Raw genomic sequence first — 27,020 nt, 5'->3', positions numbered from 1 at the left:
GAACAAACCTTACAACCAGGTGGGTTACCTCAATGTGCGGTTCCCAGATCTACGCACTTTCCCCCCTCATCCCTATGCCCAGCCGTTGATATCTTTGCCAAACTTGTCTCAGAAGATTTAAAAAAATTGCCTACTAGAAGAAAGTTCGATAACCTTACGGCACGACAACATTTGGCAATAAAACAACTACAAACATATGATATTGTAATCAAACCGGTGGATAAGGGGGGAAATATCGTGATCTGGCCGTGCAACAAATATGAAAAAGAGGTATTTCTACATCTACGAGATAGTAATACCTATTCTAGGTTACACTATAATCCGACCGGCTCCTATTCCTCCGCACTTCAGGTCATTCTAAGTCGTGCTTGTGAGGAAGATATTATAGCTAAAAAAACAGTGGAGGCATTTACAGTACGCTTTCCAAAAGTGTCAACCTTCTACCTTCTGCCCAAAATTCACAAGGACGCCGTCGATCCGCCTGGACGTCCGATTGTATCCGGCACAAACGGTTTATGCGAACCAGTCTGTAAATTTATTGACTATTATTTGAAACCAATCGTAGAGACATTACCCTCATACGTCAGGGATACCACGGACGTCCTAACACGGATCGACGGCGTCCTTCTGGATGAGGGAGTCTTGCTCGTCACGGCAGATGTCGAAACTCTATATACCTGCATTGAACATACTATTGGTCTGGATGCGGTCTGCCTCTTCCTTGGGGCGTCCGACCTGGGCTGTCCTTTATGCGAACTAATTCTCGAGCTGCTGCACTTTGTGCTCACACACAATTATTTTTTGTTTAAAGACAATATCTATTTACAGAAGCGCAGCACGGCCATGGGGGCGGCCTGCGCGCCCTCGTATGCCAACCTCTTCCTGGGCGCATGGGAGAGGCAAATCTTTGGCGACGAGGGCGCGGGGATCGCGGACCATGTGCTATGCTCGCTTCGTTATATTGATGATATTTTGTTTTTTTGGTGCGGCTTGGTGCAGCAGCTCGAGAGTTTTATGGCGCAACTAAATTCCAACATGTGGGGAATTAGGCTGACGTACAAGTTTGACACACACAGGACTGAGTTCCTGGATGTCTGTCTCGAGGTGGACACTCATGGTCGCCTCCAGACGGACATCTATAGGAAACCCACGTCGACCAATTCCCTTATCCATGCCAACAGCGCACATCATCCAACTACTATTAGGGCTGTCCCGGTCGGGCAATTCCTGAGGGCGAGGCGGATCTGCTCTTCAGACCTCAAGTTTGAACAGCACGCCACTGACTTGAAATCTAGATTTGAAGCACGTGGTTACAGTAAAAGATGCATTAAGCAGGGTTACGACCGAGCCAGACGTACCCCAAGAAACCACCTATTATATCCGAACAAACAAATTAATAGGGGTGGTAGGCAGAAAAAGATACGCTATATATCTACTTACAACCACGAGTGGGAGAACATGAGAAGTATCATGATGAAGCATTGGAATATCTTGACGACCGATACCTCCCTGGGACCTATTCTTGGGGACTATCCCCTTATGACCCCCAGGCGATCTAGTAACTCAAAGGATATTCTGGTCTCCAGTCACTATATCCCAGCTATATCCAATCCCTTTGGCTCCCATGGTCTTACTTTGGGCATGTTCCCCTGCGGCCACTGTCATGCCTGCACCAATGTCCAGTGCTGCACAACGTTCACGTCCTTGGACGGTACAAGACAATTCGATATTAGCCATTACATCTCATGTGGCACTAACAATGTGATCTATTATGCCACATGTGACTGTTCTTTGGTCTATATTGGACTGACATCCAGAGAACTCCGGGTACGGGTGCGGGAGCATGTGCGGGATATTGGTGCGGCCAGGACAGTGGCCGATGTTACTGAATTAAAAACAATTCCGAGACACTTCAGGGCTGCTCACAATTGTGACCCGAGGTGCCTAAAGATCCGTGGTATAGATGTAATCCACATGGGTGCTCGAGGTGGTAATGTACGAAAAGCCTTGGCTCAAGCCGAGGCAAAATGGATCGTCAGATTGGGCACCCTATCACCAAATGGCCTCAACGAGTCCTTATCATTCTGTTCTTTTTTGTGATTTCATTTTGACCCTTAATCGCTGAGGTTTTTCAAAATCCCCCCCCCTCCTGCTCCCCATATATGTAGCGCACTGGCGTTTTTTGTTTTTAATCAGCACATTTAGGGAATTTTGTCTGTAATATTTTTATTAATTGATGCTCTTTTCTAGTTTTTATTACATGTCCTGTGGATTGGATCTCCACTGTCTGACCCATATGCATTTACGATAGGCCCGGACAACATAAGAACCTTTTTACGGTTAAGGGAGCGTAACATAAAGTCAGCCATGCGTGCCAGACTGGTAACGGGCAAGACTTCCGTGTCCTCACCAAGATGACGACTGACCATGCTCTCCTCCTCCACCTCCTCCTCCTCCTCCCCCCTGTCCTCAGGCCACCCACGCTGAACCGACGGTATGACAGTTGTACAGGTACTACCGTCTACAACGCATGATAGCAGCTCCTGTTCTTCCTCCTCCTCCTCTCCCTCATTGTCCCCCAATGCACGTTGGGATGAGATGAGGCTGGGCTGTGTGTAATCGACCGGTACGGCTTCTTGATCCATCTCATCATACTCTGGCTGCAATGTATCCTCTTTAATTCTCTGCAGAGAGCATTGCAAAAGACAGACAAGTGGGATGCTGATGCTAATGATGGCGTCATCGCCACTCACCATCTTGGTGGACTCCTCAAAGTTTCTCAATATGGTACATCTGTCAGACATCCAGGTCCACTCCTGAGGTCTTATGTGTGGAGTCTGACCTGAATATCGACGGCCTTGTTGCAGCTGGTACTCCACAACTGCTCTGTTCTGCTCACAAATCCTTTGCAACATGTGGAGGGTAGAGTTCCAACGTGTGGGGACATCACACACCAGTCGGTGTGCCGGAAGCGGCAAACGCTGCTGCAACACAGCAAGGGCGGCGGAAGCTGTAGCCGACTTGTGAAAATGAGCTGACAAGCGGCGTACTTTGACGAGCAGATCTGGCAACTCGGGGTACGATTTAAGAAACCGTTGAACCACGAGGTTAAGCACATGAGCCAGGCATGGTACGTGTGTGATCTCACCTCGCCTCAGAGCCGCCACCAGGTTACGGCCATTGTCACACACGACCATGCCTGGATGTAGGTTCAGCGGTCTCAGCCACAGATCTGCCTGCTCTTTCACAGCAGTCCACAACTCACAAGCAGTGTGAGGTTTATCACCTAAGCTTATGAGTTTCAGCACAGCCTGTTGCCGCTTGGCTGAGGCAGTACTGCAGTGCTTCCAGCTTGTAACTGATGTGGTGATATCTGAGATGGAGGCTGAACATGAGGAGGAGGAGGAGGATGCGCAGGATCTGTACACTGTGGGGGCAACTCTGACTGACATAGGTCCTGCAATCCTCGGTGTGGGGAGGACGTGTTCCGTCCCAAGGTCCGACTGGGTCCCGGCTTCCACTATGTTTACCCAGTGTGCCGTCAGGGAGATGTACCGTCTCTGTCCACAAGCAGTTGTCCACGTGTCCGTTGTCAGGTGGACTCTCCCAGTAACTGCGTTGTTGAGGGCACGGCAGATGTTTTGGGACACGTGCTTGTGTAGTGCGGGGATGGCACACCGGGCAAAATAGTGTCGGCTGGGGAGCGAGTACCACCGCCATAAGGTTGCGGAAGGATTCCGTCTCCACCAGCATTTCCAACGCAAGCAGTCGTGAAATGTGCGAATTTAGGACTGTGGCTGCGAATTTCCGCTTTCATTCAAAGGTCTGGGATATGGATAATTAGACGCTGCGGTGGGACGTGGACGTGGACGTTGATGCTGTTTCTTGAGGAACTGCCATAGCAAGTGAAGACTGAGAGGAGGGGGCATCTTTGCATGCAGTATGGACAGGGGATTGCCTTGCACACACAACAGGGGATTCTATTGCACGCACAACAGCGGAAGAAGCAGTGGTGACACCCGCTGACACTGGTCGTGGACCCACAAAGTCGGGTGCTTTGCTGCCATGTGCCTGATCATGCTGGTGGTGGTCAGGCTGGTATTTCTGTCACCCCTGCTGATGCTGGCATGTCAGGTGGTACAAATGGCCTTTTTCGGGGTTATCAGCAGAGTTTTTAAAAAATTCCAGACTCTGGAAGACCTACAGGTTGTACTGGCAACGTCCCTCGTGTTGGTGTTACAGGGAACGGTTGCCTGCCTTCTGTGTGCGGCCACCACACTGCTTCTTCCTGCCTGTTGGGGTACTCTGCCTCCCTCCCCCTGTGTGCTGCTGGCCTCGCTCTGCATGTCCTCCTGCCACGTTGGGTCAGTTACTAGATCATCCACCACCTCCTCCTCTTCCACTTGCGCACCACAATCCTCCTCCTCACTTCCTGGCAATTGTGTCTCGTCATCGTCCACCTCTTGTGACAAATTGCCAGCGTCACCTTCCTGTGGCCGTTGCTGTTCAAATATTTGGGCATCGCTACATGGGATCTCCTCTTCTACCACTTCAAGCGGAGCAGGCGAGGGGCACAAATCTGGAAATGGACCAGTGAACAGCTCTTCAGAGTGTCCAAGTGTGGGATCAGTTGCTGTCTGACGACACTCGGCATGGTGGGAGGAAGTGTGGCGCCCCTGAGGGTTCAGTCCCCACAGGGGTACTGCACCTCAGACCAAGGTGTGGTATCTGCTCTCCGAGGTAAGGAAGGAGCACCTATTGGGACCCCACCACATCCATCTAACACTACAACTCTCCCACGTGAGGGGGGCTTAAAGGCACCAGGGTGCTGCCCCAGCCGGGATAAGAGGAGATGGGGGGGAACCAAAGTAAAGGGGAACCATGTAGTGGGTGAGGGTGGAGGTCGCACTTTAGGTTACACCACAAAATTCATATTTAATAAACGGCCATCTTGGGCTTATGGTCTTTTGATTGTGATCTTCATCACTGAACGTGGCTTTCAGTGTGAACCTGTAGCTGATTGAGGATACACGGTCCTCGCGCTTTGGCCTTGAGTCGAGGAGTGGGTTAGAGTTAACGGTTGTCTCTGCCCGGTCAAGGTCCCTACCTAAGAAGGCCTGGAGGGGAGCAGAGGAGAAAAGCTCCACAGGCAAAAGGATACCAGGGGGATGCAGACGGAGCGGTATACGCCACCTGTCCTCACTATTCTGGCCTAGTCAGAGGGATTCCTGCTGCAAGAGGGGTACCGGCCCCCGATATCTGACTCTGTCACTTGAAGTATTAGTCGGAGAAGCCCGGAGGCTCAGTGGATCCCACCGGGTAACGGAGCGGAGTCGCCACCCGTACCCTTGTCCTGTGCATAGTCCAGAGGGAGACCCAGCCTTGTAACACGCACCACATACGGACAGGAGAGGACCTAGTGGGAAAGTCTAGGAAAACTCTGGTGCAGGGGGCCCTGATTGTTGCACCCGAACTACCCGGAGTGTGCTGAACCCCTTCCTGGTGGCCGCAGCGCACCGTGAGGAGCAAGGAGAAGCCTTGCAGCTGACACCTAACATCGTGAGCAAAGCTTGGAAGACTGCATCCATTGCCTCCGTTTCCTTATTGCAACGCGGCACCGCACTACACCGCACCACATCTCCTACTACTACTCCCCTGATCCGTCTTCTCTGCCCTGAGGCCCTGCTCCACCTGTGGGGAGTAGTACCATCTTCTGCTGCCACTACATCCCGCCTCAGAGGACTGAACGCAGCGCTGGTGGAGGATCACCAGACACCTCAGGTGGCGTAGTCATTAAATCCACTCGATTACCACCGTCCCTTCTAGCCCTTATTTTGATGTGACGACCCTGGGCACAGACCGGGCCTAGGCCACGACTGCAACCCCCAACATCTGACCCGGTTACGAGTACCCCCCATCTCTCAGGGTGGGCTAGTGAGTAGCGAAGTAGGCGTCACAGAAGGAGCATCAGGGTGAGGAGGAGTATGTGTAGCGCCCCGAGGGTTCGGTTGCCACAGGGGTATTGCACCTCAACCAGAGGTGTGATATTCCACTCCCAGGTAAGGATGGAGTGTGGACCAGGGCTCAGTTAGCTGCATGCACACACATACACACACACCCCATTTCCGGGGGACAGCTCGACGGTGACCCCAGCTGCGGGCACAACTGACCATGACCCTGGCTGGAGTGGGGAGGGGGGAGAGAACCCAGTGGTGTAGGAGCAGAAGGGGGCGGTTTCTGGAGCACAGGAAGGAGCTCATTGGGTGCAGGACACCTGAGCTCAGGGACAGAGAAGCAGATAAAAGGTGGGAGCCATCTTAGTCAAGAAGGCAGTTCAGAGAAGAGGGAGAGAGAGCTGACAGGGATCAGCGGCTCAGCCTGAGCTCGGCTCCACGAGGCAGGCCTAGAGAAACGGCCGGGGCCAGAGAGGAGAAGAGGAGAAGGAGAAGGAAGGAGAAGAGACAGAGGAGTGGAAGGGCTCCAGAAACAAGAAGGCAGAAGGGACCCTAAGAGAGCAGAACGGACAGCAACCGTTGCATACCCCATTATACCGGGTGAAAGGGTCAGGCTGTGGAAAGGTACCGGATCCCTAAATTGGTCGAGGCGAATCTACCCTCAGCCAAGAACCGGAGGTTGTGACCATTTATTGGTGTGACCCCCCGCTAAACCTGCTTGGAAGGCACCATATAGGATAGCGGGATGTGAAGGCCAACGTTTACATGACACGGTCCGCGGTATCCGGACAGAAGTCAGGACACTGGTGGGGCACGAGAGGCCAGAGAAAGGACAGAAGGGGGTCCTGTGCCATACTCCTGAATTGCCTGGGGGTTGACCGAGCTCCTCACCTGGTGGACGCAGCACGGCTCGGGCAGTCCTTGCTGACAGAAGTGACTTGGATAACAACTGTGAGTAAAAGACCCTGGACTGCACCATTGGACTCTTTGTGATTTCTGCTGCGCCGGCACCATCACCCCCAGCATCCACTTACACTGCCCTGAGGCTACACTCTTCCCGTGGGGAGTTATCCTACCCCTGTGCTGCACACCAACACCAGCCTCAGCGGTCTGCCTCGCAGCGGCGGTTATCTCTGACCGCAATCCACGGGTGGCGTAGTCGGACATTCACAAATCTATTGATAGACTGCCACAACATTTGGTCTGACCACCCTGAGCCACGGGATCGGGTTGCCACTACTACCCCCAGCATCGTACAGAAGCCCGGTTCCGAGTACCCCACGGCCCAGGGGGCGAGTCAGCTTTGGCTTAGTTGGCAGGATTGTGACCAACCCGCTCCAGGCCCGGTCGCAAGGCCTGACCTCCCCAGGCGCCTCCCAACTGCGTGCTCCCCCGGTCCCGAAGCCACCACCCCTTGGGACTGAAACCCGGAAATGCTCGGTGATCGCCGAACATCCCGAGTAGCGTGATGCTCGGGCGAGTACTGAGCAGTGTCGAGCATGCTCGCTCAACACTAATGAAGACCCAGGACTCCAAAAATATCAAAATGTATAATAGGGCAGTCCTATGTAAATTGCTGTATAACTTTTGAATAAATTCCTTAGTAATTTAAAGATCTCCTCTTACTGTCAAACTATTACATTTCATCTGGCCAGTATTTTTTTTGTTTATCATGAAACATAATGACAAGAATGGGTGGGGGGCGATGTGCAAGCCTACCGTATGGGGAGAGGGAGGGGATGTGTGAGGAGACCATATGGGGAGAGGGAAGGGATGTGTGAGGAGACCGTATGGGGAGAGGGAGGGGATGTGTGAGGAGGCCGTATGGCGTCACGAACATTAGCTCTATAAAAATTGAACCCCCCTTTTATTGACCACCCTGGGTCACTGCCACTGTGACATCCCCAGCATCGACCGGCCGGCTACTGAGTCCCCCATGGGCCGCGTCAAATGCTGCTGCAGGAGGTCACTGAGGTTCATCAGCTGATCAACCCCACTGACCTCACCACCAATACTGGATCTTCAGCTCAGAGCTCAGGTGACCGAGGTGATTGATGACACTGGACAGGTGAATGTAGTGTTGTTTTTTTTTTTTTTTATTTGCACCACGTTGTGCCTTGCTCGGCTGAGGAAACTACGGCTCCCCTCGGCCACATCACTCTCACTTATCAGCGGGAGCGGTGGTGTGATGAGGACCCGGGTACCACCCGCAGCACGTTTCTGCCGCGAATGCACGTACATTGGCTTTAATTGAATTATACCGGTGGTCCATTCAAAGTCAATGTGCGCGAATTCAGTGGACACAAGCGCACATTCGACAGGCTGCGTTTTTTCTGCAATACCTGGAAAACATTACGTAGCGTTTTCGCAGCAAAAAAACGCCACAAAAATGCTACGTGTGCACATAATCTAATACACACTATAGGAGACATTTGATCGGCAGTGCCGGCTCTTATCAGGAGGATGTGGTGGCTCTTAAAAGAGCCTTTGGTTGTGGACAGATCGGCTGCAGCGCTCACTTGCTCTTCTTGCTGCTCTCGCTCTTCTTGGGCAGCAGCACGGCCTGGATGTTGGGCAGGACGCCCCCCTGGGCGATGGTCACCCCACCCATCAGCTTGTTCAGCTCCTCGTCATTGCGCACCGCCAGCTGCAGGTGTCGGGGGATGATGCGGGTCTTCTTGTTGTCCCGGGCGGCATTACCGGCCAATTCCAGGATCTCAGCGGTCAGATACTCCAGCACAGCGGCCAGATAGACCGGAGCGCCGGCGCCCACCCTCTGGGCGTAGTTGCCCTTGCGGAGAAGTCTGTGCACACGGCCCACCGGGAACTGCAGTCCTGCCCGGGATGAGCGGCTCTTGGCCTTAGCCCGGGCCTTTCCTCCCTGTTTGCCGCGTCCAGACATCGTTCTATCAGCAGATAACAATCAGCAGAATGTGAGGAGCCCGCGCTGCTGGAGGTTTATATAAGCTGCTGCCCCGCCCTCCTCTCCTCTCATTGGACGGATCTGAAGCCGCCTATGGAGATCAGACTTGAGAAAACACCAATCAGCTGTAGGGGAGGAACGTGTGACGTCACATAGGTCAGATGACTTTCTCACCCAACATCCACCCGCCCTCATCACAGCTGCTCGTGAAAGCCGTTACATTAACTCTTTACTGGCTAATTGCTTTCTTGCTTGTTTACTTTTTTGCCTGTAGTGAGGTCGGGTGTGGATTTCTTCCCGGTTCCGGATATCAATCACTAACTGGTTAAAAGATGGCGACTATCACCCGGAGCCGCCTGTGGGCGGAGCAATAGACTTATGCTTAGTACTGACTGGCTAAATTCCTAATTTCGCGCTTAATCGCTGCTGGTTTCTTCCTATCACTGTGCAATACGCGGTGTGAGATCGGGCGATCAGGTTGTGCTCAGTGATCGGCGGCCGCTTTCCTTCCACACAGGAGTGCGATTCCCGGATTAGTTGCGCGGTATCCGCTTCTCCCCGCAGCCGGTATTATAGCGATGTGATTCATCCGTCAGACCGAGCACAGGAGATCGCTATCGGCTGGAGCTCCGGCCGCACTTTACACTGACGCGGATATTAGTGATCTCTCCCCTCCGTCCCCAGCACCTGACGCTGCAGGGAGCGGATCTAACACCGCGGCGCCTCCTGCTCCAGACCCGAGATCCCGTCACCTCATTACTGCATTCATCCAGCAGGAATCACAGCTTCTCCACTGTACATGTGGGGGGCTCTGATAAGAGCCTTTGGGGGGTGAGGATGGAGCGGAGAACACAATTAACCTCCGAAGCCGTAGAGAGTGCGGCCCTGGCGCTTGAGCGCGTACACCACGTCCATGGCGGTGACGGTCTTCCTCTTGGCGTGCTCGGTGTAGGTGACGGCGTCACGGATCACGTTCTCCAGGAAGACTTTCAGGACGCCGCGAGTCTCCTCATAGATGAGGCCGGAGATGCGCTTGACGCCTCCCCTGCGAGCGAGACGGCGGATTGCAGGTTTGGTGATGCCCTGGATGTTATCACGCAGTACCTTCCTGTGCCGCTTGGCGCCGCCCTTCCCGAGACCTTTCCCTCCTTTACCGCGACCAGACATCTTCCACGTAATCAGCAGAACACAATGACTGAGCAGCGCCGAGCCCTTCCTTTATAGAGGGTGAGCGGACCGGAGCGAGAACCGCAGGGATGATGCGATTCCGGGGCGAGATTTGTTACTGAATTTGCATTATCATCTCCACCCCTTCTCTCTGATTGGCTGAACACAGATCAGTTGGTGATTTTGAATTTCCCGCTCATTGTGCTGTAATTTTCCCGCTTCTCTCCTCATCTCGGCGCCGCTGCTGCTCGGAGACTGGAGATCCTACCTGCTCCAATAATGACAGCGGGAGATCCAGGCTGGAAATAGATCAATCTCTGGGAGATCATCATCGATCAGACGCCTCCACCGGCCTGGAGAGCCAAGGGTGTGTGACATCAGAGGGAAATCAGCGGAAAAGTGGATATAGCTCAGTGGGTATAATCCCTTCTATTAGTGTTTAGCTCAGTGGGTATAATCCCTTCTATTAGTGTTTAGCTCAGTGGGTATAATCCCTGCTATTAGGGTTTAGCTCAGTGGACATAATCCTTTCTGCATATAATCCTCTATTAGTGCTTGACACAGTGGGTATAATCCTCTATTAGTGCTTGGCACAGTGGGTATAATCCTCTTGTTACGCTCGCGCCCGGACTGACTGGCATGTGCGTGATTAGTGATCCCACTGTACCATGAACCGAGGAGTGCCTGGAGGGGCGTAACTAAGTATCAACCCGATCTGACCAAGGTTGCACGGCGGCTCAGTTGACTCCGTGGACCAAGGAGGAACCGAGCAGAGGGATCAGGTGCGACTCCAGGTCAGACCCCAGTCACAGTTGTTGACCCACACCGGGGAATGCAGGAACAGGCAGGTTAGACTGGCATACAGGCAGGTGGGTATTGGCAAGTACGGCTGGTATGCAGACAGGTGAGCACTGGCAAGCATGACTGGTATGCAGACAGGTGGGCACTGGCAAGCAGGCTGGTATGCAGACAGGTGGGCACTGGCAAGCACGGCTGGTATGCAGACAGGGAGATACTGGCAAGCATGTCTGGTATGCAGACAGGTGGGCACTGGCAAGCAGGCTGGTATGCAGACAGGTGGGCACTGGCAAGCACGGCTGGTATGCAGACAGGGAGATACTGGTAAGCACGGCTGGAGTGCAGACAGGGAGATACTAGCAGGTTGGAGCGCAGGCTGGATAGGGTCCAGTACAGACTGGGAGACAGGTACAGAGCCGCAGATGCGGTAGACAAGCAGAGTAAAGCGAAACCGCCGGAGCGGAGGACAAGGCAGAACAGAGAGGAACTGCTGGTGCTGTGAGCAAGCAGAGCGGAGCGAAAACCGCCGGTGCGGTGGGCAAGGCAGAGCGGAACCGCCGGAGCGGTGGACAAGGCAGAGCAGAGAGAAACCGCCGGAGCGGTGGGCAAGGCAGAGCAGAGAGAAACCGCCGGAGCGGTGGGTAAGGCAGAGCAGAGAGAAGCCGCCGGAGCGGTGGCCAAGACAGAGCGGAGAGAAACCGCAGGTGCGGTGGATAAGGCAGAGAGGACAGGGCTCTGTTCACATGGAACAGACAGGAAAATGCAGGAAGATGGCTGGAACACAGGAGGAAGATATGAAGGAAGGGAAAAGGGACAAGCATAATCCTCTATTAGTGCTTGGCACAGTGGCTATAATCCCTGCTATTAGTGCTGCTTTTATATCTAGCTCTCATTGGTCAGTTTTCGCCTCCTGCACCATCCTCATGGAGATTGGGGGCTATTTGGTGTTTGACCCGTTTTAAATATATGGACACTGTGCTTCCAGGGTCCTTATGTGACGCTCGCAGCCCTGCCCTGGGATATGGGGGTACTCGGAGCCGGGTCAGATGTTTGGTGGGTTGTAGCCGTGGCCTGTACCCGTTCCGTGCCCAGGGCCATCACATTTAAAAAGGTGTAATGGGCTTTCAGAGTTGGTGTTAATCGAGTGGTTTTATTCACTACGCCACCTGTGGTACCTGGTGAAGGCCACCAGCGCTGCGTTCAGTCCTCTGAGGCGGGATGTAGTGGCAGACGGAGATGATACTACTCCCCACAGGCGGAGCAGAGCCTCAGGGCAGAGAAGAGGATGGAGGGACTTGTAGTGTAGTAGGTCTGGTGGTGCGGTGCAGTGCAGAATAAAGAGTCCGGAGGCCATAGGGGTTGACTTCCAAGGATTTTACTCACGGTGGAGAGTACAGTTGCAAGGCTTCTCCCTGCTCCTCACGGAGTTCTGCAGTCACCAGGGACGGGGGCCCGACAACCTCCGAGTAATTCAAGTGCTTAATCGGGACCCCGCACCCGAGTGTTCCTAGACTTTCCCACTAGGTCCTCTCCTGTCCTTATGTGGTGCGTATACTAAGGCCGGGTCTCCCTCTGGACTATGCACAGAACAAGGGTACGGGTGGCGACTCTGCTTCGCCCGTTACCCGGTCGGATCCTCTGAGCCTTCCGGGCTTCTCTGACTAAGACTTGAAGTGACAGAATCACATATCGGGGGCCGGTACCCCTTTTGCAGCAGGAGTCCCTCTGACTAGGCCAGAATAGTGAGGACAGGTGGCTTATACCGCTCCATCTGCATCCCCCTGGGACCCTTTTGCCTGTGGAGCTTTTCTCCTCTGCTCCCCTCCAGGCCTTCTTAGGTAGGGACCTTGACCGGGTAGAGACAGCCGTTAACTCTTGCCCGCTCCTCGCCTCAAGGCCAGAGCACGAGGACCGTGTCATCATCAACAGCAGGTTCACACAGAAAGCCACGTTCAGTGATGAAGATCACAATCAAAAGACCATAAGCCCAAGATGGCTGTTTATTAAATATTAATTTTTGTGGTGAAACCTAAATGTGCGTCCTCCACCCTCACCCACTACATGGTTCCCCCATCTCCTCTTATCCCGGCTGGGGCAGCACCCTGGTGCATATAAGCCCCCCTCGGGCGGGAGAGGTGTAGTGTTGGATGCAGAGGTGGAGTCCTGACAGCTGCATCGTTCTTACCTCGAAGGAGGAACACCACACCCCATTGGAGAGGTGCAGCATCCCTGTGGCGGTCGAACCCTCAGGGGTGCCACACTTACCAAGAAGCATTTGTACTCCTGAACACTGTTGAACGCTATAACAATGGACTGTCTGAGTTGCTATTCCGGGGCCCTTAACCGAGAAGGGCCGGTATCCACCTGAGAGGAAGATTTCAAGAATCGTCGAGTACTAAAACGTATAGTAATTTAATATATGTTAAGTATGTTACTTGTGGTTTGTTGCATAGTACGGTGGAGGACGACCATCATTAAAGTGTTGGGGAATGTAATAGTGAGGAAGGGTGTAACCTTTCCCTGGGACTGAAGTAGTACAACAGAACTCTACGTCCCGTACACGGCGCTGTGCTCTAGATCTCTATGTCCTGTACACGGCGCTGCACAGCATTTCTCCACGTCCCGTACACGGCGCTGCACAGAAGATCTCCACGCCCCATACACGGCGCTGCACAGCATATCTCCACGCCCCGTACACGGCGCTGCACAGCAGATCTCCACGCCCCGTACACATTCCCTGATATCAGCGCAGACTGCGGCAGACACCGGAACACTGCGCCGCCCCCTCCCCCCTGTACAGAGAACAACCTCCTGCAGTCACTGCGATCGTCTACAGCTCGGGCATCTGTTCTGACCTGGACAACTGTCATCTGAAGGAACATTCAATGAGCCCAGAAACTACCAAGGAAGTGTGTGAAGTAGAGTTCAGCGCATTGTTCCGCCGCAGGTCTGCTCTGACTGCAGCGCTTAGACCGATCGCCGGCAGCTACAGAGGAGCAGTGTAACTATGTATTCTGACAAGAGATCAGCCCTGTCCGCTCCATCATTGCACTGATGATACAGCTCTGCAGGGACAAGGTGGTGGCTCTGATCAGGGCCCATGTCAGCACCCGGGCAAGTGCCGGGGCCCTGAGCAGGCGGGAGGGGGGGGGCCCACTCGCCGTCAGGCACCCCGCAGTGATACGGGCCCCGGCACAATACTTAACTTTCCCTGTGCCACCACAGCAGCTCCGGTCCCATCCGCGGCTGCTGCACTGTGACGTCTCAGGTCAGAGGGTGCGGTGACATCTTTACACCGCGCTCTCTCCTGAGCCATCACAGCGCAGAGCGGGAAGACGCCGACGCGGGTGAGGAGTCGGGAGCAGCGGCAGCAGGTGAGGAGTGAGGTTAATATTTGATTTTTTTTTGTTTTTTTAATGTATGGAGGCATGAGGCATTATATCTTATAATGCCCCATGCAGGATGTCACAACCCCCCCCCTTATAATTTATAAGGGGGGGGAGTTGTCATGCAGCTCTGCAGGGAGGAGGTGGTGGCTGTGATCATGCAGCTCTGAGGGGACAAGGTGGTGGCACTGATCATGCAGCTCTGAGGGGACAAGGTGGTGGCACCAATTATACAGCTCTGCAGGGACAAGGTGGTGGCACTGATCAAACTGCTCTGCAGAGATAAGGTGGTGGCATTGATCATACAGCTCTGCGGGGACAAGGTGGTGGCACTGATCATACAGCTCTGAGAGGACAAGGTGGTGGCTCTGACCATACAGCTCTGCAGGGACAAGGTGGTGGCACTGATCATACAGCTCTGCAGGAACAAGGTGGTGACACTGATCATACTGCTCTGCAGAGACAAGGTGGTGACACTGATCATACAGCTCTGCAGGGACAAGGTGGTGCCACTGATCATACAGCTCTGCAGAGACAAGGTGGGTGCACTAATCATACAGCTCTGCAGGGGCATGGTGGTGGCACTGATCATATAGCTCTGCGGGGACAAGGTGGTGGCACTGATCAAACAGCTCTCCAGGGACAAGGATGATGACACTGATCATGCAGCTCTGCAGGGACAAGGTGGTGACACTGATCATACAGCTCTGCAGAGACAAGGTGGTGGCACTGGTCAAACAGCTCTCCAGGGACAAGGTGGTGGCACTGATCATACAGCTCTGCAGGGACAAGGTGGTGACACTGATCATACAGCTCTGCAGGGACAAGTTGGTGACACTGATCATAAAGCTCTGCGGGGAGAAGGTGGTGGCACTGATCATACAGCTCTGAGGGGACAAGGTGGTGGCACTGATCAAACAGCTCTGCAGGGACAAGATGGTGGCACTGATCAAACAGCTCTGCAGGGAGGAGGTGGTGGCTGTGATCATGCAGCTCTGAGTGGACAAGGTGGTGGCACTGATCATACAGCTCTGCAGAGACAAGGTGGGGGCACTAATCATACAGCTCTGCAGGGACATGGTGGTGGTACTGGTCATATAGCTCTGCGGGGATTAGGTGGTGGCACTAATCAAACAGCTCTCCAGGGACAAGGATGATGACACTGCTCATACAGCTCTGCAGGGACAAGGTGGTGACACTGATCATACAGCTCTGCAGAGACAAGCTGGTGGCACTGATCAAACAGCTCTCCAGGGACAAGGTGGTGGCACTAATCATACAGCTCTGCAGGGACAAGGTGGTGACACTGATCATACCGCTCTGCAGAGACAAAGTGGTGAAACTGATCATACAGCTCTACAGAGACAAGGTGGTGGCATTGATCAAACAGCTTTCCAGGGACAAGGTGGTGGCACTGATCATACAGCTCTGCAGGGACAAAGTTGTGACACTGATCATACAGCTCTGCAGGGACAAGGTGGTGACACTGATCATACAACTCTGCAGGAACAAGGTGGTGGCACTGATCATACAGCACTGAAGGGACAAGGTGGTGGCACTGATCATACAGGTCTGAGGGGACGAGGTGGTGGCACTGATCATACAGCTCTGCAGGGACAAGGTGGTGACACTGATCATACAACTCTGCGGGGACAAGGTGGTGGCACTGATCATACAGCACTGAAGGGACAAGGTGGTGGCACTGATCATACAGGTCTGAGGGGACGAGGTGGTGGCACTGATCATACAGCTCTGCAGAGACAAGGTGGTGGCACTGATCATACAGCTCTGCAGGGAGGAGGTGGTGGCTGTGATCATGCAGCTCTGAGGGGACAAGGTGGTGGCACTGATCATACAGCTCTGCAGGGACAAGGTGGTGACACTGATCATACAGATCTGCAGAGACAAGGTGGTGACACTGATCATACAGCTCAGCAGGGACAAGGTGGTGACTCTGATCATACAGCTCTGCAGAGACAAGGTGGGGGCACTGATCATACAGCTCTGCAGGGACAAGGTGGTGGCACTGATTATATAGCTCTGGGGGAAAAGGTGGTGGCACTGATTATATAGCTCTGCAGGGACAAAGTTGTGACTAGTGTTGAGCCACCCCCGTAGTGTTCGAGTTCGGTTCGGTTCGTCGAACACCCGTGTGTTCGCCGAACTGTTCGTCAAACTGTTCGTCGAACACCTTCGAACACCGTTAAAACCAATGGCAGGCAAACAAAAACACATAGAAACACATAGAAAACACCTTCAAAGGTGTCCAAAAGCTGACAAACTGCTCAGAAGACATAACTAACACATGGAAAAGTGACAAGTACATATAGTCATGCGAAAATAAAAGAGGTGGAGGAGTAAAAGGAGGGGGAGACACAGATATAGGCATGTCATGCCCTTCTAAAATCCAAAAAGTGAGAAGCCGACACGGCCAGTCCGCTCCTGCCCGTGCCACCTCCGTGTCGCCGGGTTTGTGCCAGAGCCGCGGTGAACCCTGACGGCCAGCCCCCCTCTCCCAATACTGGTGCCTGTCCACTGGTGGGTCGAGCGAGCCCCCCTGTGGTGGAGGCAGCTCTAAGCTTTTTAATTTAAATTGTCTCTCTAATTTGAATGAATACACTTTAAATCCATTTACAAGGATCTATTGGAGGGCAAGTCTCATGCCAGCAGCCGCGGTAATTCCAGCTCCAGTAGCGTCCACTAAAGCTGCTGCAGTTAAAAAGCTTTTATAAGGATCGAGCTCGGCTGTCCACCGCAAGGCATCCTACTGCCAGTCCCAGCCCCTATGCCTTGGGGTGCCTCCTGATGCTCTTCACTAAGTATCCCATGGTCCCGAAGCATTTCCTTTGAAAAAATTAAGTGTCTAAACTACAGGTGGTGCAGCTTGCTTAACAGCCGGGATAATCCGCTTACTAGCAGACACTGCTACTAGGCACAAAGTATTTCCTGGGCTAGATGCAGTTAAAAATTTGTAATTAGATACTCTCGTTGGATGCTGAGAAAGCATTCCATAGAGTCTCCTGGCACGCCATATATGATTCTCTTAAAAAGCTTGGGGTAGGGGTCTAGGGGACCCTTTTATAGCCAAAATCACGGCCCTGTATCACAATACGTCACCTAGGCTGAAGATAAATGGAACTGTAGCACCCTGAGGGCTCGGTTGCTAAAGACGTATTGCACCTCACCCAGAGGTGTGATATCTCACTCTCAGGTAAGGATGGAGTGTGGATCAGGACCCGACACCTGCATGCATTACACCACATTGCCGTGGGGCAGGGCGACCAATATGCCCCTGAGATGGGCACGACAGTCCCTGTCCCTGGCTGGAGTGGGGGGAGGGAACACTGAGGAAGGGGAACCCTGTAGTGCAGGAGCAGGGAGGAAGCAGTTCCTGGGTGCATTGAGAAGGGAGTATAAAAGGTGGGCACCATCTTAGTTCAGTGCAGAGAAGTCTGAGCAGAAGTGGCAGGGAGCAGGGGCTCTGCATGAGCTCTGCTCCGGAGGCGGGCCTAGTAACAGAGGCCCAGGCCTGGAAGAGGGAGAAGGAAGGAAGAGGAGCGGAGAAGGCTCCAGGAACGAGGAATGAAGGGATCCCAGGGGTGCGGACGGGCGAGTCGCCACCGCACGCCCGAATCCACCTGCGTGGAGGGGTCAGGCCAAAGGGGGAGACCGGTCCCCGAACTAGTGGAGGCAGGAAACGACCCTCAGCTAGAAACCGGAGGCTCTGACATTTTATGTGGCGCAGCCCCTCGCTACACCCGCTAGGAAGGCACCACATAGGGTCAGGGAAACTGGCGCCAAGTTTACCAAGAGGAGGCCCGAGGCAGCCGGACAGAAGTGTTGGTAAGAAAGGCCAGACAAAGGACACACAAAGGGGGTCCTGTGAAGTGCTCCAAAGTTATCTGGGAGTTGTCTGAGCCCCTCACCTGGTGAGCACAGTACGACGTGGGCAGCCGTTACCTGCAGACGTGGTCTGGATAATAAGAACTGTGAGTAAAGGCCCTGAACTGCATCACTGACTCCGTGTTGTTACTGCTGCTGCCCTGCACCATCACCCCCATCCTCCGCATACACTGCCCTGAGGCTATACTCCTCCCGTGGGGAGTTATGCTACGCTCTGCTGCACCCACAACACCAGCCTCAGTGGTCTGCCCTGTAGCGGCGGTTCACTCTGACCGCAATCCACGGGTGGCGTAGTCGGACATTTAAACATGAAAACCACATAAATAGTTCCGCCACTGGTTTGACCGCCCTGAGCCACGGAACTGGGTCGCCGCCACGAAGACTACAACCACCAGCATCCACCAAAAAGGGTCCGGCTCCGGGTGTCCCAAGGCCCAGGGGGTGCGTCAGAACATTTTCATCACCTTTCACAATCACCAATGGGACAAGGCAGTGATGTCCTCTGTCCCCTCTCTTATACATCCTAGTGACGGAGCACCTGCTCTCATCAATTCGCCATAACCCCAATATTAGGTGGATTGAGGTGGGAGGCACCGAGTACAAGTGCTCTCTATTTGCTGATGATGTCCTAGTATATATCACTCAATCACATATATCCATCCATGCTGTTATGGCTGAAATAGATCACTTTGTTACATGGTCAAATTTTAAAATCAATGCAGCGAAGTCTGAGGCCCTCGATGTCTCCCTCCCTAAATCCATATAGGATTCCATCCAGTCCAACTTTCCCTTTGCCTGGCCCTCACAGGGTATCAAATACTTAGGAATTCCTATTCATAGAGACCTCTCCCATCTATGTTATCTTAATTTTGGGCCCTTTATTGAACAACTCCATACAGACCACGGTTGGCAAGTTAGAACTGTAAGATTCACTACGTGAACCACTGGTGTTTTGTGGAAAAGCACATGTACACTGCCTTCCAAATTATTATACAAAAAGTGTTTAGGAGTGATAAGGGAAGAATTTGTTTGTTTGTCAGTTAAACTCATTGATGGTGATGTGTGTCAGGGCTCTTTATATCACTGTAAGCAATTGCAGACACCTGTGCTAATTAGTTTGGCAGGTGTGTCCAATGAAAGGCAAGACTACTTAAGAAGTCTGTCCCACATTATTAAGCAGCCTACATTTTCTGCCAAAATGGGAAAGAAAAAGGATGTGTCGGCTGCTGAGAAGCAACAAATTGTGGAGTGTTTAGGTCAAGGCATGACTACAATCAACATTGTGCGATGATCAGGATGAAGTGTCTTGGCAATCAAGAAGTATGTAGCTGATTCACAGTACACACGTGTGCGTGCTGATAAGGGCAAATTGAGGACTCTTTCCTACAGGCAATTACGTCAGGTTGAAAGAGCAGTGGCAAAAAAGCCTTGTCATAGCAGCAGACAAGTTTTTGAAGCTGCTTGTGCCTCCAACGTCCCCCGAACAACAAGATGCAGGGTCCTTCAGAGGTTTGCAGCTGTGCATGCGCCATCCTGTCGACCTCCTCTATCCACTTCACACAAGCAGAAACGGCTCCAGTGGGCCAAACATTACATGAAGACTGATTTCAAAACTGTTTTGTTCACGGATGAGTGCCGTGCAGCGCTCGATGGTCCAGATGGATGGAGTGGAGGATGGCTTGTTGATGGACACCCCACGCAAACACGGCTACAGCGCCAACAAGGAGGAGGTGGAGTAATGTTTTGGGCTGGAATCATGGGGAGAGAGATTGTCGGCCCCTTTAGGATCCCTGAAGGCGCTAAAGATGAACTCCATAATGTATGTGGATTTTCTCAAACAGCACTTCCTGCCATGGTTCAAGAAGAAGAACCGTGTATTTCACAGCAAGATCATTTTTCTGCATGATAATGCACCATCTCATGCTGCACATAACACATCTGCATCTCTGGCTGATATGGGCATAAAAGGGGACAAACTTATGGTGTGACCCCCATGCTCCCCTGACCTCTACCCCATTCAGAACCTTTGGAGCATCATTAAAAGGAGTGTCTATGATGGCGGGAGGCAGTTCACATCTAAGCAACAGCTCTGGGAGGGTATTCTGTCCTCATGCAAAACAATTGAAGCAGAAACCATCCAAAACCTGACAAATTCAATGGACGAGAGAGTTCAGAAGCTCCTTTCGAACAAGGGGTCCTATGTGAAAATGTAACATCACCTAGAATAAAGTTTTGAGTTGAAAACTGTTTGATTTCAGTTTCTAACAACCTGCTAATGCTTATAATTTCAAAAATGACCATTTTTTTGGTCTTTATTAAAATGAAAAGGTTGATCGAAAAGTTTGGGGGATCTAAGAGTGTGGCAACCCAGTAGTCATGATTACTTCGAATTCTGACAATATGAGGGTCATGCTGCAGGTAGTGCAGCAAGAAGGCACTTATGTGTCTTGCGCATCTCGGAGCCCCAAAATTATTTTCCGGGCTAGATGCAGCTAAAAATTATTTTTAATTTTAAATCTGGTGAAGCTTTAGTATAGATGGCCTAATAGGATCAGTGCTGCACACTGCTACAAAGCCCAAATTATTTTCCAGTCAAGATACAGATAAACATGATTAGTAATTTGAAAGCTTAAAACGGTTGGTAGGGTGATTTTAACCAATCATCAAGCTTTTACTCTCCCCAGGATGACACAGGGGTAGAAAAGTCGTTTCGGATCCATGATTTGTTCATCTTTATGAACGTGAGTCTGTCTACATTATCAGTGGAGAGCCGCGTGCGCTTATCTGTCAGCACACCACCAGCAGCGCTGAACACACGTTCAGACAGAACGCTGGCTGCGGGGCATGACAAGATCTCCAAGGCGTAAGTGGCTAGCTCCGGCCATTTATCCAGATTGGAAGCCCAAAAAGAGCAAGGGTCCAGTGACACAGTCGTGGCTTCAATGTTTACTTGGAGATACTCCTGTACCATCGTCTCTAGGCGTTGACTATGTGTCAGACTTCTTGTCTCCTGTGGCCTTGCAAAGGATGGGCTAAAAAAGTGGTGAAATGATTCCGCAAAATTGATGTTACCAGCAGATACTGTGGTTCTGTTACGGTTTGAGTGCTGAACACTTGACGGTCCCACGGTTGGCAAGTTGGAACTGTGAGATTCACTACGTGCACCACTGGTATTTTGTGGAAAAGCACATGCAAGATTCTGCAACAGTCTCTGCTGATACTCCTGCATGCGTGCATCCCTTTCTATGGCAGGAATAATTTCTGCAAATTTACTTTTGTACCGGGGATCTAACAGTGTGGCAACCCAGTAGTCAGGATTATTTCTAATTCTCACAATTCGAGGGTCATGTTGCAGGTAGTGCAGCAAGAAGGCACTCATGTGTGTTGCGCATCCAGGAGCACCAAGTCCCTGTTGTGTTGGTGGCGAGGTAACAATCATGCTTCCTTCCTCTGTCCTCTCCCCCCAACCTCGCACAACAGAAATGTGATCAAGGTCTCCCTCATCTGATGAGTCTTCCATCAGTTCGTCCTCCACTTCTTCCTGGGCTCCTGCACCTTCCTCACTAGTTTGGCTGCTACCATGCGCCCTGGTAAAACCATCTCCCCCACCCTCACATGCCTGCCGCCTTGGTGCTGCCGACCGTCTGGACCTTGCAGATGTTAGCCCTTCCGCATACAACTCCTCCTCCTCTACTTCCTCCACCTCCTCTTGTGCCACCACCTGACTCCGAATTCTGTTTAACATGTGCTCCAGCATGTAAATCACCGGAATAGTCATGCTGATAATGGCATCGTCAGCACTAAACATCTTCGTCGCCATTTCAAAACTGTGCAGAAGGGTGCATAGGTCCCTGATCTGAGACCACTCCTCCAGCGTGATTTGCCCCAACTCTGAATCTCGTTGGCCCAGGCTATACGTCAGAACGTATTGCACCAGGGCTTGTCGGTGCTGCCACAGTCGCTGCAACATGTGCAGAGTTGAATTCCACCGGGTAGGCACATCGCATTTTAGCCGGTGAAGTGGCAGGCCCAACGACTTCTGTAGAGATGTAAGTCGCTGAGCTGCGGGATGCGAACGGCGGAAGTGAGCACACAGCGACCGTGCCCTCTGCAGAAGGCCATCTAGTCTGGGATAGTGGGCTAAAAATTGCTGGACAACCAGGTTCAACACGTGAGCCATACAAGGCACGTGTGTGACATTGCCCCGGCGAAGGGCCGCACCCAGGTTTGCAGCATTGTCGCACACGGCCTTCCCTGGTTTCAGGTCCAGTGGAGACAACCATTCATGAAATTGGTTCTCCAGAGCTGACCGCAACTCCTCAGCTGTGTGACTCACATTTCCCAGACATTTCAATGTAAAAACCGCCTGATGACGTTGAGCCCTACTGCCAGCATAGTAAGGAGGTGTGCAGGATCCCTTCTGCGCAGTTAGAAAGCTTGTGGCATGACCAGACAGGCTTTGGGTGCAGGTGGAAGACCGAGAGGAGGTTGAGGAGGCAGAAGCAGTGGAGGAACTTTGACATAAAGAGGATTGACGCACAACTCGTGGGGACGGCAAGACTTGGACAGCAGCCCCTTGTCCTGCTGTCACCATAGTTACCCAGTGCCCAGTCAGCGACATGTAACGCCCCTGTCCATGCCTACTCGTCCAAGTGTCTGTGGTGAAATGCACCCTGTCACACACAGAGTTTCTCAAAGAAGCGGTGATGTTGTGTGCGACATGCTGGTGGAGCGCAGGCACACCTTTCTTTGAGAAGTAGTGCCGACTGGGCATCTGGTACTGGGGCACTGCGACGGACATAAGGTCTCGAAAATCCTCTGTGTCCACCAGGCGGAAAGGCAGCATTTCTGTAGCCAAGAGCTTGCAGATGGTGAAATTCAACCTCTTAGCTTTCTCATGGCTAGGAGGAAATGGTCTTTTACTTGTCCACATCTGAGGGACCGAGGGCTGGCTATTGTGCTTAGACGGGGTTGATAAGGGTGTCCCCGGCAAACTGCCGGTCTGTGAGGAAGATGCAGGCGGACATGTTAGGTTGCCTTGATCCAAAGGTGGTGCTATCGATGTCGGACAGCGCTCAACACCAGCTGGTGTTACCACCTCCAAAGAAAATGATGACCTGCCAATCACGCTGGCTGTTGCGGGTAAAGAGGTGGCAGGTCTGCGCCCCAAAACAGGTGTGACTGCTGTCCCCCCAGTCACAGAGGATGAAGAGGCCGCGGATGCACAAGATATGGCAGACGGTGGTTGGCCCGGCCGGCTAGGCCGCATTGTAGCACACTGAGCTTCCCACTGCAACTTATGCTTCATGTCCATGTGCCGGTTCATGCATGAAGTACTCAAACTATGTATTTTTTGGCCTCTACTTAGCTTTTGCTGACAAATGTTACAGATAACACGAGTTGGGTCATCTTTATCGATCTGAAAAAATGCCCAGGCTATGCAAGGCTTAGCACCCATGCGACCTGAAGAGCCACCATGACTTGTGGTGAGAGGCAGAGTTGTGTTTGAGGATGCAGTTGTTGACGTGCTTCCAGTACTACGTCTCTGTCCAGGAAGGCGCAACCTGACCTCGTCGTCACTAGCATCTTCCTCCACCTCCTCTGCTGACCTCATCTCTTGGCTGACTGTGGGTTGACAGTAAGTGGGATCTCCGACCTCATCATCATCACCCTGTGCGTTATCACACCCGTCGTCCTCAGAGCCAACCTGTTCCTGCCCTGACAAAAAACTAAAGTTGTCGCTCCAATCAGGTATTTGAGTCTTATCATCGTCTTCCTCATTGTCTCCACCAACAGGAGTTACAGTTTGGGAATGAGGGTCTACATTATGGTCAGAACCTTCTGCGTCTGGTCCTGGATCCGACTCATAAAGATTCTGGGCATCAGTGCAGATCATTTCCTCGTCTGGATTCACAGAAGCGCTGGAGTCGACCTCTGATTCCCAGGCTATAGTATGAGTAAACAGCTCTGCAGACTCAACCATCTGTTCTACCTCATACTCAGACGGGCAGCTGGAGATTTGGGAGCTGTGAGGAAGCAAGTGCGATTTGGGTGACACCTATGAGGACTGGAGTATTTGTGATGTTGAAGTTGATGTGGAGGAGAGCCCACTTAAAGGAGCACTTGATATCCGTTGAAGCACCTGCTGTTTTTGTGCCTCATCTGGAATTTGTAGCGATTGGCGTGGCCGTAAGAAAGGGATCTTATCACATTGTCCGCTAAAAGAAGTAGACATTTTAGTTTGGCTGGAAGATGGTCTTTCTTCTGCACCTACCCCACGGACACAACCTTTTTTTCCCTTCCCAACACGCCTATTCCCCTTTCCACCAGCAGCAGGCCTTTTTCCACTCATTTTGGTGGTTAACTAATTCACAACTCTGGAGTTGTTTGCACAAAAAAACAATGGATGGTAACCGAGCAGAGCTGAGTGGCCAAACTGTGGTATTAGGCCAAAACTATTGGCTGGGTTAGATGCAGAAAAAAATTATTTTTAATTTGCAACCTGATGGAGGTCAGTATAGATGGACTAATAGACCAAGTCCCACACACCGCTACAAGCCCAAATATTTTTTCAGAGCTAGATGCAGAAAATTTTTTTATTCAATTTGCAACCTGATGGAGGTCAGTATAGGTGGACTAATAGAACAAGTCCCACACACAGCTAGAAGCCCAAATATTTTTTCAGAGCTAGATGCAGAAAAAAATTATTTTTAATTTGCAACCTGATGTAGGTCAGTATAGATGGACTAATAGACCAAGTCCCACACACCGCTAGAAGCCCAAATATTTTTTCAGAGCTAGATGCAGAAAAAAATTATTTTTAATTTGCAACCTGATGTAGGTCAGTATAGATGGACTAATAGACCAAGTCCCACACACTGCTAGAAGCCCAAATATTTTTTCAGAGCTAGATGCAGAAAAAAATTATATTCAGTTTGCAACCTGATGGAGGTCAGTATAGATGGACTAATAGAATGATGCTATGCCCAAAAGATTTTACTTCACTAGGTGCAGTAAAAAAATTGGTATTCTATACACAGGTGGTATATCTTGCAACACAGATAGGCTACTCCACTGACTAACACACTCTGCAATAGGCCAAAAAGGATTAGCTTTGCTAGATTCAGCCAAATGCTGTGAAAAAAACTTGCACAGCACTGGCACAGACCTGCCTGGCAAAAACTGATAGGAACTCATGTAACCTAGTCCTGAAAAGGACTCCAATTACAATTAGTCTTTACTCCCACAACCTATCTATTTAAGAGCACAGACCTCCCTGATAAAAGTCGTAGGAAATGCTGTAACCTAGTCCTTAGAAGGACTGCAATCACAACTATTCCCTACTCCCAAGCTATCTGTATATTTGTGCGAAAATTGGCTTGAAATTAACAAGGTATAGCACACACAGCAACAGCGGTGCCGTCTAACACGCAGCTGCAGCAGTGAGAAAATGGTGGCGACGGGGAAAATGGCTTGGTCTTATAGGGCAAGGACATGTGACATACACTGCCAATCACACATGCCCTTGCTTGTGTGAAAAAAAGCACTTCGCTCCGTGTGTGCGCTGCTGATAGGCTGACAGATTGCACCTCCCCACTGCAAATGCGGGAAAGAGAAAAAAAAATGGAGATCTTCATTGTTCCTGCAGAGATCCATCCCCTGCCCCTCCCCCCGCCCCGCTGTACACTCAAACTGCGTATTAACATTAATTTTCATCATTACTGAGAAAAAATCCAGTTATGATTTTGGTGCACGAACAGTTATCGAACATAACCTCGAACAGCCGAATTTTTCTCAAATTGTTCGTGTTCGCCGACCGGCTCGAACACCGCCCAAAACAGCTCGAATTTGAGATTGGCGAACAGTTCGAGTAGAACAACGCTCATCTCTAGTTGTGACACTGATCATACATCTCTGCAGGGACAAGGTGGTGACACTGATCATACAACTCTGCGGGGACAAGGTGGTGGCACTGATCATACAGCACTGAAGGGACAAGGTGGTGGCACTGACCATACAGGTCTGAGGGGACGAGGTGGTGGAACTGATCATACAGCACTGAAGGGACAAGGTGGTGGCACTGACCATACAGGTCTGAGGGGACAAGGTGGTGGCACTGATCATACAGCTCTGCAGGGAGGAGCTGGTGGCTGTGATTATGCAGCTCTGAGGGGACAAGGTGGTGGCACTGATCATACAGCTCTGCAGGGACAAGGTGGTGGCACTGATCATACAGCACTGAAGGGACAAGGTGGTGGCACTGATCATACTGGTCTGAGGGGATGAGGTGGTGGCACTGATCATAAAGCTCTGAGGGGACAAGGTGGTGGCACTGATCATACAGCTCTGCAGGGACAAGGTGGTGGCACTGATCATACAGCTCTGCAGGGAGGAGGTGGTGGCTGTGATCATGCAGCCCTGAGGGGACAAGGTGGTGGCACTGATCATACAGTTCTGCAGGGACAAGGTGCTGACACTGATCATACAGCTCTGCAGAGACAAGGTGGTGACACTGATCATACAGCTCTGCAGGGACATAGTTGTGACACTGATCATACAGCTCTGCAGGGACAAGGTGGTGACACTGATCATACAACTCTGCGGGAACAAGGTGGTGGCACTGATCATACAGCACTGAATGGACAAGGTGGTGGCACTGATCATACAGGTCTGAGAGGACGAGGTGGTGGCACTGATCAAACATCTCTCCAGGGACAAGGATGATGACACTGCTCATACAGCTCTGCAGGGACAAGGTGGTGACACTGATCATACAGCTCTGCAGAGACAAGCTGGTGGCACTGACCAAACAGCTCTCCAGGGACAAGGTGGTGGCACTAATCATACAGCTCTGCAGGGACAAGGTGGTGACACTGATCATACCGCTCT

General features: G+C 51.8%; 2 protein-coding genes across 2 annotated transcripts; both read right to left on the bottom strand.

Annotated features, from left to right (window-relative positions):
* Positions 1-8,127: 8,127 nt before the first annotated feature.
* Positions 8,128-8,884, bottom strand: LOC141264546 (histone H2A type 2-B-like). Its single transcript, XM_073676821.1, has one exon. The coding sequence runs from the start codon at positions 8,854-8,856 to the stop codon at positions 8,470-8,472; it is 387 nt and encodes a 128-aa protein (XP_073532922.1). The 5' UTR covers positions 8,857-8,884; the 3' UTR covers positions 8,128-8,469.
* Positions 8,885-9,732: 848 nt separating this feature from the next.
* Positions 9,733-10,064, bottom strand: LOC141264545 (histone H4). The gene has a single exon (XM_073676820.1). The coding sequence runs from the start codon at positions 10,042-10,044 to the stop codon at positions 9,733-9,735; it is 312 nt and encodes a 103-aa protein (XP_073532921.1). The 5' UTR covers positions 10,045-10,064.
* Between the last annotated feature and the right edge of the window lie 16,956 nt (positions 10,065-27,020).

Source organism: Phyllobates terribilis, unplaced genomic scaffold, assembly GCF_046119375.1.
Source record: "Phyllobates terribilis strain yellow unplaced genomic scaffold, ASM4611937v1 Scaffold_4__5_contigs__length_816908805, whole genome shotgun sequence".
In the NCBI taxonomy this organism is placed as follows: domain Eukaryota; kingdom Metazoa; phylum Chordata; class Amphibia; order Anura; family Dendrobatidae; genus Phyllobates; species Phyllobates terribilis.
Note: the sequence above shows the minus strand (reverse complement) of the source record. Positions and strands in the feature narration are given on the sequence as shown.